Consider the following 15,564-nt stretch of genomic DNA (forward strand, 5'->3'; position numbering starts at 1 on the left):
GAGCGCAATCAGAGATAGAGAGATCAGAGATAAGAGAAAGATCAGAGATAGGGAGAGAGATCAGAGATAAGAGAAAGATCAGAGATAAGAGAAAGATCAGAGATAGAGAGAGATCAGAAAGATAAAGATGGTGCAGAGTGAGAGAAAGAGATCAGAGAGATAGACGGAAATAGAGATAGAGAGACTAAAGTTAGAGCAGAGATGGAGACTGATAGAGAGATAGACGGAGCAAGAGATAAAGGGATAGAGAGTGAGACCGAGAGATAGAAAGCATGAGAGACAGAGATAGAGACAGAGAGAGATGTCAGAGAAATGTGCCTACACAGCAAGAGAACCGTGAAAAGAACATTAATTTGTTTCAGGATTGTCAGAATGATAAGACTTCGAGGAGAATTATATAAATTCTCGCGGATCAAGCTGACATTTTATGGAAAATAATCTTTTTTTCACCTCCTTGGATGCTGCTGATGAAGGAATGGAAAGAGCAATGCTTCACATGGTCACTATCGGTGGTCACTATCGGTGGTCACTATCTGTGGTCACTATCTGTGGTCACTATCTGTGGTCACTCTCTGTGGTCACTATCGGTGGTCACTATCTGTGGTCACTATCTGTGGTCACTACCTGTGGTCATTATCTGTGGTCACTATCTGTGGTCACTATCTGTGGTCACTATCGGTGGTCACTATCTGTGGTCACTATCGGTGGTCACTATCTGTTGTCACTATCTGTGGTCATTATCTGTGGTCACTATCTGTGGTCATTATCTGTGGTCACTATCTGTGGTCACTATCTGTGGTCACTATCGGTGGTCATTATCTGTGGTCACTATCTGTGGTCACTATCTGTGGGCATTATCTGTGGTCACTATCTGTGGTCATTATCTGTGGTCACTATCGGTGGTCACTATCTGTGGTCACTATCTGTGGTCACTATCTGTGGTCATTATCTGTGGTCATTATCGGTGGTCATTATCTGTTGTCACTATCGGTGGTCATTATCTGTGGTCACTATCTGTTGTCACTATCTGTGGTCATTATCTATGGTCACTATGTTGTCATTATCTGTTGTCACTATCGGTGGTCATTATCTGTGGTCACTATCTGTTGTCACTATCTGTGGTCATTTTCTGTGGTCACTATCGGTGGTCATTATCTGTGGTCACTATCTGTGGTCACTATCTGTGGTCACTATCTGTGGTCATTATCTGTTGTCACTATCTGTTGTCACGATCTGTGGTCACTATCTGTTGTCAGTATCTGTTGTCACTATCTGTGGTCATTATCTGTGGTCATTATCTGTGGTCATTATCTGTTGTCACTATGTTGTCATTATCTGTTGTCACTATCGGTGGTCATTATCTGTGGTCACTATCTGTTGTCACTATCTGTGGTCATTATCTATGGTCACTATGTTGTCATTATCTGTTGTCACTATCTGTGGTCATTATCTGTGGTCACTATCTGTTGTCACTATCTGTGGTCACTATCTGTTGTCACTATCTGTTGTCACTATCTGTGGTCATTTTCTGTGGTCACTATCGGTGGTCATTATCTGTGGTTACTATCTGTGGTCATTATCTGTGGTCACTATCTGTGGTCACTATCTGTTGTCACAATCTGTGGTCACTATCTGTTGTCAGTATCTGTTGTCACTATCTGTGGTCATTATCTGTGGTCATTATCTGTGGTCACTATCTGTGGTCATTATCTGTTGTCACTATCTGTGGTCACTATCTGTGGTCACTATCTATGGTCACTATGTTGTCATTATCTGTTGTCACTATCTGTGGTCACTATCTGTGGTCACTATCTGTGGTCATTTTCTGTGGTCAGTATCGGTGGTCATTATCTGTGGTCACTATCTGTGGTCATTATCTGTTGTCACTATCTGTTGTCACGATCTGTGGTCACTATCTGTTGTCAGTATCTGTTGTCACTATCTGTGGTCATTATCTGTGGTCACTATCGGTGGTCATTATCTGTTGTCACTATGTTGTCATTATCTGTTGTCACTATCGGTGGTGATTATCTGTGGTCACTATCTGCTGTCACTATCTGTGGTCATTATCTATGGTCACTATGTTGTCATTATCTGTTGTCACTATCTGTGGTCATTATCTGTGGTCACTATCTGTTGTCACTATCTGTGGTCACTATCTGTGGTCACTATCTGTTGTCACTATCTGTGGTCATTTTCTGTGGTCACTATCGGTGGTCATTATCTGTGGTTACTATCTGTGGTCATTATCTGTGGTCACTATCTGTGGTCACTATCTGTGGTCACTATCTGTTGTCACGATCTGTGGTCACTATCTGTTGTCAGTATCTGTTGTCACTATCTGTGGTCATTATCTGTGGTCATTATCTGTGGTCACTATCTGTGGTCATTATCTGTTGTCACTATCTGTGGTCACTATCTGTGGTCACTATCTATGGTCACTATGTTGTCATTATCTGTTGTCACTATCTGTGGTCATTATCTGTGGTCACTATCTGTGGTCACTATCTGTGGTCACTATCTGTTGTCACTTTTTTTGTTAATTTTCTGTGGTCACTATCGGTGGTCATTATCTGTGGTCACTATCTGTGGTCATTATCTGTGGTCACTATCTGTGGTCACTATCTGTGGTCATTATCTGTTGTCACTATCTGTTGTCACGATCTGTGGTCACTATCTGTTGTCAGTATCTGTTGTCACTATCTGTGGTCATTATCTGTGGTCATTATCTGTGGTCACTATCGGTGGTCATTATCTGTTGTCACTATCTGTGGTCACTATCTATGGTCACTATGTTGTCATTATCTGTTGTCACTATCTGTGGTCATTATCTGTTGTCACTATCTGTGGTCACTATCTGTTGTCACTATTTGTGGTCATTTTCTGTGGTCACTATCGGTGGTCATTATCTGTGGTCATTATCTGTGGTCACTATCGGTGGTCATTATCTGTTGTCACTATCTGTGGTCACTATCTATGGTCACTATGTTGTCATTATCTGTTGTCACTATCTGTGGTCACTATCTGTGGTCATTATCTGTTGTCACTATCTGTGGTCATTATCTGTTGTCACTATCTGTGGTCACTATCTATGGTCACTATGTTGTCATTATCTGTTGTCACTATCTGTGGTCACTATCTGTGGTCATTATCTGTTGTCACTATCTGTGGTCACTATCTATGGTCACTATGTTGTCATTATCTGTTGTCACTATCTGTGGTCACTATCTGTGGTCATTATCTGTTGTCACTATCTGTGGTCACTATCTATGGTCACTATGTTGTCATTATCTGTTGTCACTATCTGTTGTCAGTATCTGTTGTCACTATCTGTGGTCATTATCTGTGGTCACTATCTGTGGTCATTATCTGTGGTCATTATCTGTGGTCACTATCTGTTGTCACTATCTGTTGTCACTATCTGTGGTCATTATCTGTGGTCACTATCGGTGGTCATTATCTGTTGTCACTATCTGTGGTCACTATCTATGGTCACTATGTTGTCATTATCTGTTGTCACTATCTGTGGTCACTATCGGTGGTCACTATCGGTGGTCATTATCTGTTGTCACTATCTGTGGTCACTATGTTGTCATTATCTGTGGTCACTATCTGTGGTCACTATCTGTGGTCACTATCTGTTGTCAGTATCTGTTGTCACTATCTGTGGTCACTATCTGTGGTCACTATGTGTTGTCACTATCAGTGGTCATTATCTGTCATCATTATCTGTGGTCACTATCGGTGGTCATTATCTGTTGTCACTATGTTGTCATTATCTGTTGTCACTATCGGTGGTCATTATCTGTGGTCACTATCTGTTGTCACTATCTGTGGTCATTATCTATGGTCACTATGTTGTCATTATCTGTTGTCACTATCTGTGGTCATTATCTGTGGTCACTATCTGTTGTCACTATCTGTGGTCATTATCTATGGTCACTATGTTGTCATTATCTGTTGTCACTATCTGTGGTCATTATCTGTGGTCACTATCTGTTGTCACTATCTGTGGTCACTATCTGTTGTCACTATCTGTGGTCATTTTCTGTGGTCACTATCGGTGGTCATTATCTGTGGTTACTATCTGTGGTCATTATCTGTGGTCACTATCTGTGGTCACTATCTGTGGTCACTATCTGTTGTCACGATCTGTGGTCACTATCTGTTGTCAGTATCTGTTGTCACTATCTGTGGTCATTATCTGTGGTCATTATCTGTGGTCACTATCTGTGGTCATTATCTGTTGTCACTATCTGTGGTCACTATCTATGGTCACTATGTTGTCATTATCTGTTGTCACTATCTGTGGTCATTATCTGTGGTCACTATCTGTGGTCACTATCTGTTGTCACTATCTGTGGTCATTTTCTGTGGTCACTATCGGTGGTCATTATCTGTGGTCACTATCTGTGGTCATTATCTGTGGTCACTATCTGTGGTCACTATCTGTGGTCATTATCTGTTGTCACTATCTGTTGTCACGATCTGTGGTCACTATCTGTTGTCAGTATCTGTTGTCACTATCTGTTGTCAGTATCTGTGGTCACTATCTGTGGTCACTATCTGTTGTCAGTATCTGTGGTCACTATCTGTGGTCACTATCTGTGGTCATTATCTGTGGTCACTATCTGTGGTCATTATCTGTGGTCATTATCTGTGGTCACTATCTGTTGTCACTATCTGTTGTCACTATCTGTGGTCATTATCTGTGGTCACTATCGGTGGTCATTATCTGTTGTCACTATCTGTGGTCACTATCTATGGTCACTATGTTGTCATTATCTGTTGTCACTATCTGTGGTCACTATCGGTGGTCACTATCGGTGGTCATTATCTGTTGTCACTATCTGTGGTCACTATGTTGTCATTATCTGTGGTCACTATCTGTGGTCACTATCTGTGGTCACTATCTGTTGTCAGTATCTGTTGTCACTATCTGTGGTCACTATCTGTGGTCACTATGTGTTGTCACTATCAGTGGTCATTATCTGTCATCATTATCTGTGGTCACTATCGGTGGTCATTATCTGTTGTCACTATGTTGTCATTATCTGTTGTCACTATCGGTGGTCATTATCTGTGGTCACTATCTGTTGTCACTATCTGTGGTCATTATCTATGGTCACTATGTTGTCATTATCTGTTGTCACTATCTGTGGTCATTATCTGTGGTCACTATCTGTTGTCACTATCTGTGGTCATTATCTATGGTCACTATGTTGTCATTATCTGTTGTCACTATCTGTGGTCATTATCTGTGGTCACTATCTGTTGTCACTATCTGTGGTCACTATCTGTTGTCACTATCTGTGGTCATTTTCTGTGGTCACTATCGGTGGTCATTATCTGTGGTTACTATCTGTGGTCATTATCTGTGGTCACTATCTGTGGTCACTATCTGTGGTCACTATCTGTTGTCACGATCTGTGGTCACTATCTGTTGTCAGTATCTGTTGTCACTATCTGTGGTCATTATCTGTGGTCATTATCTGTGGTCACTATCTGTGGTCATTATCTGTTGTCACTATCTGTGGTCACTATCTATGGTCACTATGTTGTCATTATCTGTTGTCACTATCTGTGGTCATTATCTGTGGTCACTATCTGTGGTCACTATCTGTGGTCACTATCTGTTGTCACTATCTGTTGTCACTATCTGTGGTCATTTTCTGTGGTCACTATCGGTGGTCATTATCTGTGGTCACTATCTGTGGTCATTATCTGTGGTCACTATCTGTGGTCACTATCTGTGGTCATTATCTGTTGTCACTATCTGTTGTCACGATCTGTGGTCACTATCTGTTGTCAGTATCTGTTGTCACTATCTGTGGTCATTATCTGTGGTCATTATCTGTGGTCACTATCTGTGGTCATTATCTGTGGTCACTATCTGTGGTCACTATCTGTGGTCACTATCTGTGGTCACTATCTGTTGTCACTATCTGTGGTCATTTTCTGTGGTCACTATCTGTGGACATTATCTGTGGTCACTATCTGTGGTCACTATCTGTGGTCATTATCTGTTGTCACTATCTGTTGTCACGATCTGTGGTCACTATCTGTTGTCAGTATCTGTTGTCACTATCTGTGGTCATTATCTGTGGTCATTATCTGTGGTCACTATCGGTGGTCATTATCTGTTGTCACTATCTGTGGTCACTATCTATGGTCACTATGTTGTCATTATCTGTTGTCACTATCTGTGGTCATTATCTGTTGTCACTATCTGTGGTCACTATCTGTGGTCACTATCTGTTGTCACTATCTGTGGTCATTTTCTGTGGTCACTATCGGTGGTCATTATCTGTGGTCATTATCTGTGGTCACTATCGGTGGTCATTATCTGTTGTCACTATCTGTGGTCACTATCTATGGTCACTATGTTGTCATTATCTGTTGTCACTATCTGTGGTCACTATCTGTGGTCATTATCTGTTGTCACTATCTGTGGTCATTATCTGTTGTCACTATCTGTGGTCACTATCTATGGTCACTATGTTGTCATTATCTGTTGTCACTATCTGTGGTCACTATCTGTGGTCATTATCTGTTGTCACTATCTGTGGTCATTATCTGTTGTCACTATCTGTGGTCACTATCTATGGTCACTATGTTGTCATTATCTGTTGTCACTATCTGTGGTCACTATCTGTGGTCATTATCTGTTGTCACTATCTGTGGTCATTATCTGTTGTCACTATCTGTTGTCACTATCTGTGGTCATTTTCTGTGGTCACTATCTGTGGTCACTATCTGTTGTCAGTATCTGTTGTCAGTATCTGTGGTCACTATCTGTGGTCACTATCTGTGGTCACTATCTGTGGTCACTATCTGTTGTCACTATCTGTGGTCATTTTCTGTGGTCACTATCTGTGGTCATTATCTGTGGTCATTATCTGTGGTCATTATCTGTGGTCACTATCTGTTGTCACTATCTGTTGTCACTATCTGTGGTCATTATCTGTGGTCACTATTGGTGGTCATTATCTGTTGTCACTATCTGTGGTCACTATCTATGGTCACTATGTTGTCATTATCTGTTGTCACTATCTGTGGTCACTATCGGTGGTCACTATCGGTGGTCATTATCTGTTGTCACTATCTGTGGTCACTATCTGTGGTCACTATGTTGTCATTATCTGTGGTCACTATCTGTGGTCACTATCTGTGGTTACTATCTGTTGTCAGTATCTGTTGTCACTATCTGTGGTCACTATCTGTGGTCACTATCTGTGGTCACTATGTGTTGTCACTATCAGTGGTCATTATCTGTCGTCATTATCTGTGGTCATTTTCTGTGGTCATTTTCTGTGGTCACTTTCTGTGGTCACTATCTGTGGTCATTATCTGTGGTCACTGTCTGTAGTCACTATCTGTGGTCATTACCTGTGGTCATTATCTGTGGTCATTATCTGTGGTCATTATCTGTTGTAATTATATGTTGTCATTATCTGTGGTCACTACCTGTGGTCACTATCTGTGGTCACTATCTGTGGTCATTATCTGTTGTCACTATCTGTTGTCACGATCTGTGGTCACTATCTGTGGTCACTATCTGTTGTCACTATCTGTGGTCATTATCTGTGGTCACTACCTGTGGTCACTATCTGTGGTCACTATCTGTGGTCACTATCTGTGGTCACTATCTGTGGTCATTATCTGTTCTCACTATCTGTTGTCACGATCTGTGGTCACTATCTGTTGTCATTATCTGTGGTCACTACCTGTGGTCACTATCTGTGGTCATTATCTGTGGTCACTATCTGTGGTCACTATCTGTGGTCATTATCTGTGGTCATTATCTGTTGTCACTATCTGTTGTCACGATCTGTGGTCACTATCTGTGGTCACTATCTGTGGTCACTATCTGTGGTCACTATCTGTTGTCACTATCTGTCGTCATTATCTGTGGTCATTTTCTGTGGTCATTTTCTGTGGTCACTCTCTGTGGTCACTATCTGTGGTCATTATCTGTGGTCACAATCTGTGGTCACTATCTGTTGTCACTATCTGTTGTCACTATCTGTGGTCATTATCTGTGGTCATTATCTGTGGTCACTATCTGTGGTCATTATCTGTGGCCATTATCTGTTGTCACTATCTGTGGTCACTATCTTTGGTCACTATCTGTGGCCACTATCTGTGGTCACTATCTTGGTCACTATCTGTTGTCATTATCTGTGGTCATTATCTGTGGTCACTGTCTGTGGTCACAATCTGTGGTCACAATCTGTGGTCACTATCTGTGGTCATTATCTGTGGTCATTATCTGTGGTCACTATCTGTTGTCACTATCTGTGGTCATTATCTGTGGTCATTATCTGTGGTCATTATCTGTTGTCACTATCTGTGGTCATTATCTGTGGTCACTATCTGTGGTCATTTTCTGTGGTCACTCTCTGTGGTCATTAGCTGTGGTCATTATCTGTGGTCACTATCTGTGGTCATTTTCTGTGGTCACTATCTGTGGTCACTATCTGTGGTCACTATCTGTGGTCATTATCTGTGGTCACTATCTGTGGTCACTATCTGTGGTCACTGTCTGTGGTAACTATCTGTTGTCATTATCTGTTGTCACTATCTGTGGTCAACCAAGAAATGGCCTCATGTGGGCAATGTACCCAGAAACCTGAGTATTCGTAGCCCTTTGACCTCTAATCCTTGTTCTCTATATTGATCGGAAGATTTTACTTTAACCTTGCTGTGAGATTTGGTATGTAGCTTGGAAGGATTATCATGACCTTCAAAATCACAGCAAGTTCACCAAAACATTTCTAGGAGTGAAAGGGTCATTATTAAGAGGGAACAAGGGATACACGTGGCTCCAATGGAGCTGGCTCAAGAATTGTGAAAGAAACCGAAGAGCTAAAGAGAGGCAGATTTGCATCTATATAGCACCTAGGACAACTCCAAATGCATCACAGTCAATGAACTATCTTTAAAGTAGAGCCATGTCTATAAGTTGGGGTCATGTGGCAGCCACTTTATGCACAGTAAGCTCCCACAGGTAACCATCTGACAATGACTGAATCATCTATTTTGAAATTTTGATTGAGGGGTCAAATCATCAGTCAGGATAACTCCCCTGCTCTTCTGATGGAAAAAGAAAGGGCAGGGGATTCTTCATGTCCACTGCAAGGGTAAACAAGGCCTTGGATTGAGGTGTCGCCCAGAGCACAGCATATCCAACCCTGTCGCTCTCCCTCAACGCTGCACTGGAGCATCAGCCTTTGTGCTTTCATATGATGTCACGAAGGGTGACAGGACCCAAAACATTAACTCTGCTTCTCTCTGCACAGATGCTGCCTGACCTGCTGAGTTTTGATTAGAATAGATTCCCTACAGTGTGGAAACAAGCCCGACAAGTCCACACTGATCCTCCAAAGAGTAACCCACCTAGACCTATTCCCCAACATTTCCCTCTGACTAATGCACCTAACACTGTGGGCAATTTAGCACAGGAAAATTCACCCTAACCTGCACATCTTTGGACTGTGGGAGGAAACCAGACCATCCGGAGGAAACCCACGCAGACACAGGGAGAACGTGCAAACTCCACACAGACAATTGCCCGAGGCGGGAACTGAACCCAGGCCCCTGGCACTGTGAGGCAGCAGTGCTAACCACTGAGCCACTGTGCCACTCAGTGCTGAGCTCTGTGAGCCTGCTTACTCACTGCATTTGCTTGGTTTGTCTCAGGTCTGGACTCAGGGGACAATAATCAAACAGCAGCAATAACTGAAAGCAAGGTTTTAGCAGGGAGCGGACAGCTGACAGCATTGTGAATAAAACATTCCACTCAGATCAAAACTTGCTGCACCACTGCAGAGCTCACAGACGTGAAAGATGCAAAAGATCGAAATAGGTCCATGTTGAGAAGCATTATGTGCCTGAGTGGTTATCTCTGGAAAGACCCCTCCAGTTCCCAGCCCAGTGGCATTGTAGCAAATTAAGCAGACCTTGGTGTGCAGTTTCCCCAGCTGCTTTTCATCCAGGTTTGTCTGTTTATAAACCCTCGTTTTGTAACGAAACTGTGGAAGAGAAGGAAAAGACGGTGTCAGCATCTTGGATTCACTGCTCCTGACGTCCCCTGTGATTAATTTATATCTCGGATTACGCATCACCACTCACCCCTCTAACTGGGCGATTCCCACATTAGCTCACTCACCATTTGGCACTGAAACACCTGGTGTGGTGGTGCCAGTGTTGGTCTGGGCTGGACAAAGTCCAAAGTCACACGGCGCCAGGTTTAGAGCCCGAGAGGTTTATTTATAATCACAGGCTTTCAGAGCGCTGCTCCTTCGTCAGGTGAGATGACAAAGTCACTCTGAAAGCTTGTGATTCCAAATAAACCTGTCAAGCTTTAACCTGGTGTCGTGTGACTTCGGACCTTGAAATACAGGTTAAGATGAACTCCCCCATGTTGCTCACCATACTGTATGGATGGTTCGGATCCACTGGGATCTACAGGTGGGGAAAACCACCTGGCGACCTTACGAGTTCTTGTAATAACCACGCTGCAGATTATTCTGTTAGAGCAACCAGGTATGTGTTACATCGCTCTGATAGACATTGTTGTGAGGGAGAACTTGATGTTAGCTGAAAATGTGTTGCTGGAAAAGCGCAGCAGGTCAGGTCAGGCAGCGTCCAAGGAACAGGAGAATCGACGTTTCGGGCATAAGCCCTTCTTCAGGAATCAGGGCTTATGCCCGAAACGTCGATTCTCCTGTTCCTTGGATGCTGTCTGACCTGACCTGCTGCGCTTTTCCAGCAACACATTTTCAGCTCTGATCTCCAGGATCTGCAGTCCTCACTTTCTCCTCGAAGAACTTGATGTTAGATTATATTGACCCAAAGCCATCTCCCTGATTGAGTGCAGTGCTCCAGGCACCCCTCAGCATTAACCCGTCCAGACAGCTCCACCCTTAGACAATAAGAAGCATCAGAGCACCGAAGGGTTGATCGTTTCAGGTTCTCATGAAGTAATACGCTGTTGCTTTCAAACACTTGCCTTTCCCATCACCCCTCAGGCTCAGAGCAAGCGGACGGGGTGAGAAGACATATCTACTGTTTAACGGCCTCGAGGAATTGCCTTACTTTTCCAAGATACCCGACATGCTTCCTCCTCAAAGTAGGGCTTAAACTCTGGGTGCTGAAAACTTCAATGACAGCAATCCAAAAGTGGACCCAAGGGAAATTTAAAAAGTACCTGAATCCTGCTGAAGGCCCAAGATGGCCAGATTGAAAGCCCTTGATGGTTGTTCATCAGAAGCGCATTCATTCCCTTGTGGGTTTCTGTTGGCTGCAGGCTAAGAATGAGTTTTCTTCAGCTGACTTCAAAAACTAGGTCTTTCAGACCCCATACCCTCAGAGCAAGCTCTCCTCTCGGTTGACATCAGATCCCTCCTTTTTAGGTGCCATCACAGAGCCTCCTTTCGGACTCAACACTTTCATATCGAGACTTTTCCTCCAGGAGACCAACTCCGCCATAAGAACGCTCCCCGTCCCGTCAGATCCACCCCTTCTTTATAACACTCTGTTCCCCCTTCCAGCTCCTGCTTTCTCATGAGTGGTCTTCGATTCCCCTAACTCCAGGACGCTCATGACCGTAAACAGTTTTCTAACCAATCTGTTCAAAAGTGTTATGACACACCTCAGGAGCAGGTGGGATTTAATACCACAAGACCAGAAGCAATAGGGACAGGAGAAGGCCATTCAGTCCCTTCAGCCTGCTCCACCATTCAATAGGATCATGGCTGATCCAACATTCCTCACATCCACCTTCCTACCCTTTCCCTGTAACTCGTGCTTCCCCAACCGATCGAGAATCTACCTCCCTTAGCCTTAAATATACACAGGGACTCTGCCCCCACAGCTCCCTGAGGCAAGGAGTTCCAAAGACCGACAACCCGCTGAGAGATGAAATTCCTCCTCATCTCAGTCTTAAATAGGTGCCTCTTTATTCTGAGACTGTGCCCTGTGGTCCTAGACTCTCCCAAGGGGGAAACGTCGTCTCAGCATTGACCCTGCCAAACCCCTGAAGAATCTGATACGTTTCCATCAGATCACCTCTCATTCTTTTAACCTCCAGGGAGTGGATTTGCAAGGATGACAATCCCTCCACGTCAGGGATCAGCCTCGTGAACTTTCTCTGAACCGCCTGCAACGAAATAATCTCTCTCCTTAAATAAGGGAACCAGAACTCTTCATGTTGATGCATTGGTTACAAAGGCCCAAAAATGTCTTTTCTTCCTCAGGCAGCTGAGAAACTTTGACATGACGGCGAATACTTTTGCCAACATTTATAGGTGCACCATCGAGAGCATTCTGTCTGGATGTATCACTACCTGGTATGACAATTGTACCATTCAAGATCAGAGATGGAGCACCCAACTAGCACACAGCAAGCTCCCACAGATAGCGAGTTACAGAGAGAGAGTTCCAGAGAGTGGTGAACTCGGCCCGGACAATCACAAAGGCCAACCTCCCATCTATAGAATCCATCTACCAGGCCCGCTGTCAAGGAAAGGCCGCCAGCATTCTCAAAGATCCATCCCACCCTGGCAATGATTTTCTACAACCCCTACCATTGGGGAGAAGGTACAGAAGTCTGAACACACGCACCAGCCGGTTTCAGAAGTTTCAACCCCACCGTTGTCAGAATACTGAATGGACTCACAAACTCTTAACATTCGCCTGTACCTGTGTTTTTGTTTTCGCTGTTGTTTACCTATTATTTACTTATCTCTGCTATTTAACTCTGTGATCCGCCTGTATTACTCGCAAGACAAAGCTTTTCACTGTACCTCGGTACACGTGACAATAAATTCAATTCAATTCAATTCAATTCAGAACAGCTCTCAGTGCTCCAGGCTTGAACTCAAGTTCAAAACCAGAAATTGCTGGAGAAACTCAGCAGGTCTGGCAGCATCTGTGGACAGAAAGCAGAATCAATGTTTCGGGTCTTCAGAAGACGATCGTTCTTAAGACGGGTCACCGGACCCAAAATGTTAACTCTGCTTTCTCTCTCTCCACAGATACTGCCAGACCTGCTGAGTTTCTCCAGCAATTTCAGTTTTTGTTTCTGATTTTCAGCATCCGCAGTGCTTTCAGTTTTTGAATTCAGGTCTCCAGGCTCAGAGATGATGACACTACCACTGCACCATAAGATCCCTTGACTGACACTTACAGTCATGCCAATAATTGCAGAATACTTGATATTAACAAATAAACCAATGTACCAATTTATTCAGTGGGAGCAGGGTACTACATGCAGAATGCTGCAGATATTGCTCCGGGGAAGCTTAATTAGCTAAACAATTCTTATGCGAAGCAAGCTTTTGTTTTCTTCCATAAAGATAAAGTGATAAATTGACCTTTCAGTGGATGTTATTTTCCCTTAACCAAAATTAGGATCTATTGGGAACACCACAGACAAGAGAGAGAAATACAGCACCACAAGCTTTTCCAAATTGAAGCACTGATTCGATCATCAGTTGACAGGGAGCCAGTGAGAATAAATGTGGAGAGAGAGAGATGATTGAATAATTAGGGAACACTTGAGTGGGCTTTGCAACTCCACAGACTTGAAGGAAGAAGCTCATTTTTCAGCTTTTAATCTGCAAGGTTTGTAGAAAGTTGGAGAGTTTGTTTTTCCACTGCAGAGTCTTGAGATCCTACCCTACCCTTCCCAGATCCAGAAGGAGTTGCTGTCTCTTGGAGAACAGACTAAACTAAGGCCCGGTCCACACTCTTGGGTGGGTCTGTACGAAAGAAATCCACACTCAGAATTCTTGAAGAAAGCCAGGATCTAACAACTGGTATCTTTATCTGTAGTCATCCCTCAACCAATGTCACTGGGGAGGACCCCCTCGGTCATTATCAACTTGGGGTTTGTGGGAGTTCTCTCTCTCTCTCTCTGTGCAGACTGGCAGCTGCACATCTTAAAGAACAATGGAGTGCTTTGAAAGTACTCCATTGGCTGTAGACTGCGTTGAGACAGTCTGAAACAGAGAAAGATGTTGTAACAGAGAGAGGTTTGCATTCATACTTTACCCCCTCACAATCACAGGACTCCCCAATGAGCTTCCTGAACAATGGAATATTTTCAGAAATGTGGCCCACAGTTGGAACACGAGAAACCTGCAAGTCAGCTCCCACGAATATCAACGTGGCGATGACCAGGTCAATCTTGAATGTTGTTGAAGGATAAGTATTGGCCAGGGAGAGCTCCTCGACAAAACATCACCTTTGACACTGACCTGAAAGAGCAGGCGTTTCATTGTGGGCTTGCTACCCTCCAGAGACAGCCACCCCCACCCTCCCCACTTCCCCCACCCCCCCCCCCCCCCCCACCCCACCCCCACCCCACCACACACAGTGCGGCACTCCTTCAGCTCTGTGTTATAGCACTGCAAGGCTAAGTCTACTTTCTCTGTACCTCCTGGCATTAAGATGCTTGCAAGCAGAAGTCGCAGGTTTAGCAATAAACCTGTACCTCCATGCCAGCTTAACCCCCCCTCCCCCCACCGCCAACGCTACTATCTGGGCCCTGCTTGGCCACTCTCACCTCCAGATAAGGCACTCCCTTCTCGAAGGATTGTGGGTATTCTCGGAGCAGCTTCTCCTCATTCAGGAACTTTGCATCGCGTCCATTCGTTGCAGGTTGAAACAAGCCATAATTTAGTACGTCTTTCAAGCTCTCATTTAATGTACACAGCACCTGTTGCTTGGCAACCCAAATCGAAGCGTCAGGGTTAAATCGAAGGCATTTCTGTTGAAAGAGAGTGGGGGAGAAAAAGTTGGATTCTAAGGCTAAGAAAAATTACCCCCTCCTGAGGGGAAAATAAAATAATTCTTTGTGGAAATGTGAAAACATGATTTAATTTAAAAACAAAGATTTGTTTCAAAATGGCTGCCTCAGGGATATGGTGTGGGGGAGGGGAGAGGAATCTCAGAATTGTTGCAAGGAAGCCATTCAGCCCATTTTTTCTTGATAGCTCTCCAAACCAGCAATGGGCCTTCGGGCAGGACTTACAGGGTCCTGGGGTATTGTTGCCAAACAAAGAGACCTGGGGGTGCAGGTAGATTGTTCCTTGCAAGTGGCTTCACAGATAGACAAGGTAGTGAAGAAGGAGTTTCGCATGCTTGCTTACATTGCTCAGATCATTGAGTACAGGAGTTGGGAGGTCATGTTTCGGCTGTTGAAAACATCCAAAAGCCGCTTTTGGAATACTGCATTCAATTCTGGTCTCCCTGGAAGGATGTTATTATACTGGAAAGGGTACAGAGAAGACTTACAAGGAAATTGCCGGGACTGAAGGGTTTGAGCTATAGGAAGACCCTGAATAAGCTGGGGCTGTTTTCCCTGGAGCATCAGAGGCTGAGAGGTGACGTTACAGAGGTTTATAAAATCATGAGGGGCATGGATAAGGTGAATAGCCAAGGTCTTTTTCCCAAGGTGAGGGAGTCCAAAACTAGAGGCGTAGGTTTACAATGAAAGGGGAAAGACTTCATAGGGACCTGAAGGGCAACGTTTTCATGCAGAGGGTGGTGCGTGTA

General features: G+C 43.9%; 1 protein-coding gene across 3 annotated transcripts in view; it reads right to left on the reverse strand.

Annotated features, from left to right (window-relative positions):
* Positions 1-15,564, reverse strand: part of LOC140489334 (SH3 and multiple ankyrin repeat domains protein 1-like) — a 431,419-nt gene that overhangs the window by 238,439 nt on the left and 177,416 nt on the right. For all 3 annotated transcript variants that reach the window (XM_072588774.1, XM_072588775.1, XM_072588773.1), the window contains 2 exons: positions 14,573-14,776; positions 9,963-10,034 (listed from right to left, as the gene is read on the reverse strand). In XM_072588774.1, coding sequence (XP_072444875.1) covers positions 9,963-10,034; positions 14,573-14,776 — 276 coding nt within the window. The remainder of the gene's footprint in view (positions 1-9,962; positions 10,035-14,572; positions 14,777-15,564) is intronic.

Source organism: Chiloscyllium punctatum, chromosome 18 (genome assembly GCF_047496795.1).
Source record: "Chiloscyllium punctatum isolate Juve2018m chromosome 18, sChiPun1.3, whole genome shotgun sequence".
NCBI lineage: Eukaryota > Metazoa > Chordata > Chondrichthyes > Orectolobiformes > Hemiscylliidae > Chiloscyllium > Chiloscyllium punctatum.